Source organism: Chelonoidis abingdonii, chromosome 10 (assembly GCF_003597395.2).
Source record: "Chelonoidis abingdonii isolate Lonesome George chromosome 10, CheloAbing_2.0, whole genome shotgun sequence".
Lineage (NCBI taxonomy): Eukaryota > Metazoa > Chordata > Testudines > Testudinidae > Chelonoidis > Chelonoidis abingdonii.
This window is the reverse complement of record NC_133778.1, coordinates 21,438,638-21,443,852: the sequence shown is the minus strand read 5'-3', so window position 1 is coordinate 21,443,852 and position 5,215 is coordinate 21,438,638. Positions and strand designations below refer to the sequence as shown.

General features: G+C 43.1%; 1 protein-coding gene across 4 annotated transcripts in view; it reads left to right on the top strand.

The window, feature by feature from the left end:
* Positions 1-237: 237 nt before the first annotated feature.
* Positions 238-5,215, top strand: part of LOC116836084 (aldehyde oxidase 1-like) — a 98,355-nt gene continuing 93,377 nt past the window's right edge. For 2 of the 4 annotated variants that reach the window (XM_075070016.1, XM_075070020.1), the window contains exons 1-2: positions 238-383; positions 3,126-3,183. In XM_075070016.1, coding sequence (XP_074926117.1) covers positions 318-383; positions 3,126-3,183 — 124 coding nt within the window. In that variant the 5' untranslated portion in view covers positions 238-317. The remainder of the gene's footprint in view (positions 384-3,125; positions 3,184-5,215) is intronic. The other 2 variants (XM_075070019.1, XM_075070018.1) reach the window with 2 other exon arrangements.

Genomic DNA, 5,215 nt, shown 5'->3' with positions numbered 1-5,215 from the left:
AACAGTCAAGCTTTTCTCGGTGATAGACTGACTTTCCTGGCGGTGAACCAGTTTTGAAAGTGTTTGGAGCAAGATGGGCTTTTTATATGAGATTGCACAACGGGTGGAAGCTCTCTATAGCTTATCTACAGCCAACTTATCTCAGTTACATTTGCGGATGACACCACCCCTGACTTCTCATGTTACTGGCTTCGCCGCTCGGCCCCTCGAGTTCACAGGCAGCGCCGCCCCGGAAAGTTCATCGCTCGCTTCCTGGACTGGACTGCACAGCACAGCTGGTTTGCGGGGACAGGAATTGTGAGTACCTGCGTCTCGCAATGTCTCTCCCCGCTGCTGGGGGAGCGAGGCCTGATGAGCTGATCTTCTTTGTGAATGGGAGGAAGGTAAGTGAGCGGGATAGGCAGCGGGGCATTGGGGCGGGACGGGAGGCGTTGGAGTGCCCTTTTGGCCACTGCTCATGTGATGGCAACCGGACACACAGACCCAAGTTCCTCCGACTCCATGTACAGTTCTCCACCCTCTCTTCCCTTTCTCCTCTGCAGGATCAGAACAGGAAACAGCCAATATAGCGATTACGTAAGCAGGGGAATGGTTCCGCTATTGTGGGGAACTTTACAGGCTTCTGCACTACCCCCGTGAAGTGGGCTAGCGAAAGGATCTGAGTCCTTGCTCCCACTTCCTTTACCCAGAGCCCTCCCTGCCCTTGAGGACTCCCCTTCCACTCTCCTGTCTGGCAGAGTCCTTGTAACCCCAACAAGGCTGGGCCCAGGATTCCTGGGGGGCTCGACCCCCAACCCTGCTGTGGTCACCTAGGACAGAGGCTGGGGTGTTCCCACTCCGGGGTATTCTCTCTGCACTGGGCACCTCCCTGACCCACTGATTATTCCATACAATTTAAAACAAATACAAGTTGTTTAATTAACAGTTAATTTTAAAAAAGAATAAAGAAAAATGGGAAAGATTACAGGAAAACACATCACCTTGCTCCATGGCAGGGGAACATTACAAAGAGTGTCTCTGGAATGTCAGGGCAGTTCACAGTCTGTTCCTTATAGGTCCCAGGGCTCCATCTCAGGCCCTGGATGTGCTGCAGGGATGCTGCGGGTTGGAGACTTGCAATGGTGATGGCCACACACCTCCAGGCTTTGGGTGATGGGACCCTTCTTCCCAGCATCAGCCCCTCATCAGGTTAAGAACCCCCTCCCAACCTGGTCTGCAAGGACTCTTGGCTGGGGGTGTCTTTCTGCACTGGGCCCTTTGCCCAAGGTCCCCTCCCTTGGCTGGCCCCAGTTGCTCACCATACTTGTCTCTATGGCTGCAGCTCTGCTCCCAGCACATGATCTGCTCTCCCTGGGCTGTGCCTCTGGCTTTGTGGCTCCCCATACATTTTTTGTCATGACACTTTCTATGCACATCAGTGCTAGGTAAATTATTTTTCTTTTGTATAAAATCTAGAGTGCCATGGAGCTGAAGGGTGTTCCACTCCTACTAACATCATACACCTTAAGTGGTGTGAAGTTTAGAAGAGTAGCTGTCAGTGAGCTTTCTACCCCACTGAGCTTTTTGAATCTCCTTGACATGCAAATGATTTTCAAAAAGCAGTGGGAGAACAATAACATTTTATCCCCAAACGAACATCCCATAACCTCTCTAGGACTGTTGTCAACCAGTGTTGAAGTGGGGGGCCACGGCAGACCTGCAGATCATGCACTTTCCTTCCTGCTGCCTGGTTTCTCTCAAGATTCCTGTGGATGATGATGCCAGAGGAGGGAAGATTTTCAAAATTACAAAATGGAGTTAGGCCTGCAGCCCTTTCTGGAACATCAGTGGTGGTTGGGTGCCAAACTCTCCTTTCGTCCTTTGAAAATTTCCCTCAGAATTTCATGTGTGCAAAAAAAATACTGAAAATTATGTGTTTTGCTTGAAATATACATTTTCTTGACACACAGTGCAATGTGGAGAGGATAAGAAGGCTGACGTCACTAATGGCAATGCAAAAATATAACAAAATATGATAAATGAAATGGAAGCTACTGGCCTAATAGAACATTGATGTAATGGGAATAAAATTACTTACATTGGCTATTGATTAAACACTACTTTACAGTTTAGCTGATTCAAGATAGTAGGATAAAGATTCCTCTAATCAGATAGGTATGTGGAGTTTCTGGATGATACTGTTTCTCCATATAGTTTAGTATTTGTCCTCTGTCAGAGAGTATCACAGAATGAAGATTGTATTGAATCAGTTTTATGCAGTGCTGGATGAAGAGGGGGAAGTCTTCCTGACCTGCATAGTTTATGCCCTGATGCATAAAATCTGATTACCATTGTGTAACATTTTCTTGGCATGGATAGCTACAAATATTGTTAATGGTCACAGCATTCATTACAGCCATCTCATTTGAGAGTATGGTGGGGCATTATAATTTTGTAAAGCATTTGGATACTCTGTAGATTGAGTACAGTATAGATCTGTGGGTAAAACTAGGAGGAAGGGGATCCCTGGTACTGGCCTGGCTAATCTGCCCTCCAGTGTTCATCATATGTTCAAATAATAACGAGGCTCTATAATCTGTCAAGAATATTGATTTCCTTGTTACATTTCTGATCTGGGGGTGTGTAGTAAACTCTTCCTGTGTTTGTATTTTTAATAACTGGTATCTATAACTTTGCAGTAAGTAATACTTCCATGTTCATCTGCACTGTGGAATAGCCTCTGCTCCCTTTCACTTCCAACAGGCCATCAGACTGTTCACAATTCTGAGAGTTCCCCAGAGTGGTTTTGTATGTCTTTATAAGTATGAAGCATATGCGCATAGGCTGACATCCAGTCCCATTCCTGGCACCCTTTACCTTTAGAGGGGCTCAGGATGGATTCCTTTGATGTGGCATTCCTCCTATCACAAGGGTTGTTTTTATTAAGGATAAGCTGTTCTGACAGTTTCTTTTTAGCAGTAGGACTGTCAGACAAAAAACTTCCAAAGGAAGCAAAAATTCCCACCTATGGCCTTTAGCAAGTGCAGTTCTGTTAAGTGGGGGCTGGGAAGGAAGACTATGGGTTTGTGCCCTGAACGATAAACCTTGAGTATTTTTGTAACAGCTTGTTTTACTTCCTTCTGCAGATAGTAGAGAAGAATGCTGATCCTGAACAAATGCTGTTGTGTTACCTCCGAAAGAGACATATCCTTTCCTTGTTGATGCAGTTAGGGCACTATCCTGCAGACTGTATTCAGGAAAAACTCCCACTGATGATAATTAGAGCTTTGCCTGATTAAGGATGACAGGGATTGGGCCCTGGAGCTGCATAAAATTACTATATTAAGTTACGTATCTTTTTAAGAGCCAAACACTCTTCAGTGCTTGACTATATTTTAATGTTAGGAACTCCATTAAACTGTAAAAAATTAGCTTAATGTTAGCCCCAACTCAAAGGGATTGTAGTTCACTGGTCAGAGCACATTGCTAAATTGGGCAAGCTGGGTTCTGTGCGAAGTTTTGCCACTGACTTGCTGTGATACCTTGGGAATGTCGCTTACCCTTTTTGTGCTCATCTATTCCCATTTGTAAGATGAAGATATTAATACTTATCTGCCTCTCAGAGATTAATTAATGTTGTGCAGTGCTTTGACATACTATGCACTTATATAGCACTTCTATCAAATCATGGGGATTTTGTAATAAATAAGATAAAATGAACTAAGCCTCATGCGTACTTGGAAGGAAGGGTAGAAGCTGTGGGAAATGGTGTGTTAGACTATTAATTAATAGAAGATCCACTGTGAATTAGCAAGTGGGGGGAGTTGAATTACCCTTGTCAGATAATCTGTGATAATGTTCTGTAATCTAGTTCTAAAAATAATGAATCTTTAGTAATCTGAGACCTGCTGTTAAATCCTTACTAAGAACCAGATTGCAGTCAGTATCTTTGTATGTGGATTATGTGTGTATTAGTGAAATGTGAATACAGGATTTAGTAAGTGTCACTTACTCGCTGAACTGAGCTGATGCTTCAGAATGGTGGAAGAGAGTACTGTGCTGCCGGAAGTCCCGTTTTTCAGATAATGTGCAAAACTGATGACCTGACCACTAGTGTCATTAGAACGCCAATGGCACTTTTGGGAAGAGTGGGGATACTAGTGTCAATGTCCCAGCTAAATTTAAAATATGTAATTATTCTAGCTACTGTACTGTATCTAAAAATTGATATTGTCATCTGGAGAAGGTAATTTTCAATTCTTGTCCTAAAAAGTGCTGGATAGGGTTTCTAGTGCAGGACAGCTGATCACTGAACCCAAAAAGTTCAGTAGACGTGCCCCAGCAAGACCTGTATATACAACTTGAAAAGTGCTGTGAAATTCTTCAAGTGAAGGTTGATTAATAAAATATAGTAATATGATGATCTACATTTGCCATTAAATTGGAGAGCAAACATTACTTAGTAAGCTCTTAATTTTTAAGCACAGACAAAACCTCTTTAGTTTCATGGAGCTTGAGATTAATCTATGCATGTTCCTCAGTAGTCTTATATCTAAAACCAGAAGTTGTTTAGAATAGATGACAGCACATTAATATTTTGTGCTAATGATGGATTAGCATTGCTTGTTTTCATGTATCAGGGGGTAGCCATGTTAGTCTGTATCCACAAAAATAACGAGGAGTCCAGTGGCACCTTAACGACTAACAGATTTATTTGGGCATAAGCATCTGAAGAAGTGGGTTTTTTACCCATGAAAGCTTATTCCTAAATAAATCTGTTAGTCTTTATGGTGCCACCGGACTCCTCATTGTTCTTGTTTTCATGATGAGCTTCCATCAAAGGCAGAGGTTCTTTACTTATACGTTGGAAGTGCAGCAGACGAAAGGGATCTAGATAAGCTATATGTAAGCATAAATGTCTTGGTTTATAGGAGGGACTCTACAAACCAAGGTATAAATCCCCATAAATCATGGGAGAATGTTTCTCCCAACTCCGTAACTTCTTAGACTGGAGGCTCTCAAGCAATTCAGTAGTCTTGACCACATCTCAGTACAGAGAGTGTCTTGTGAACCATCTCCTCTCCCAGTTGTGATTCTGTGGCTCCCCTTCCGAAGTTTTATTCATGATCACATAATATCCTTGTGGCAAATAAAGAAATTGCTTCCATGGAAGAGTGAAGGAAAGACTTGACACCAAGTTGTAGAAATCCGAGGAGGCAAAAGCTGCTTTTCTGAG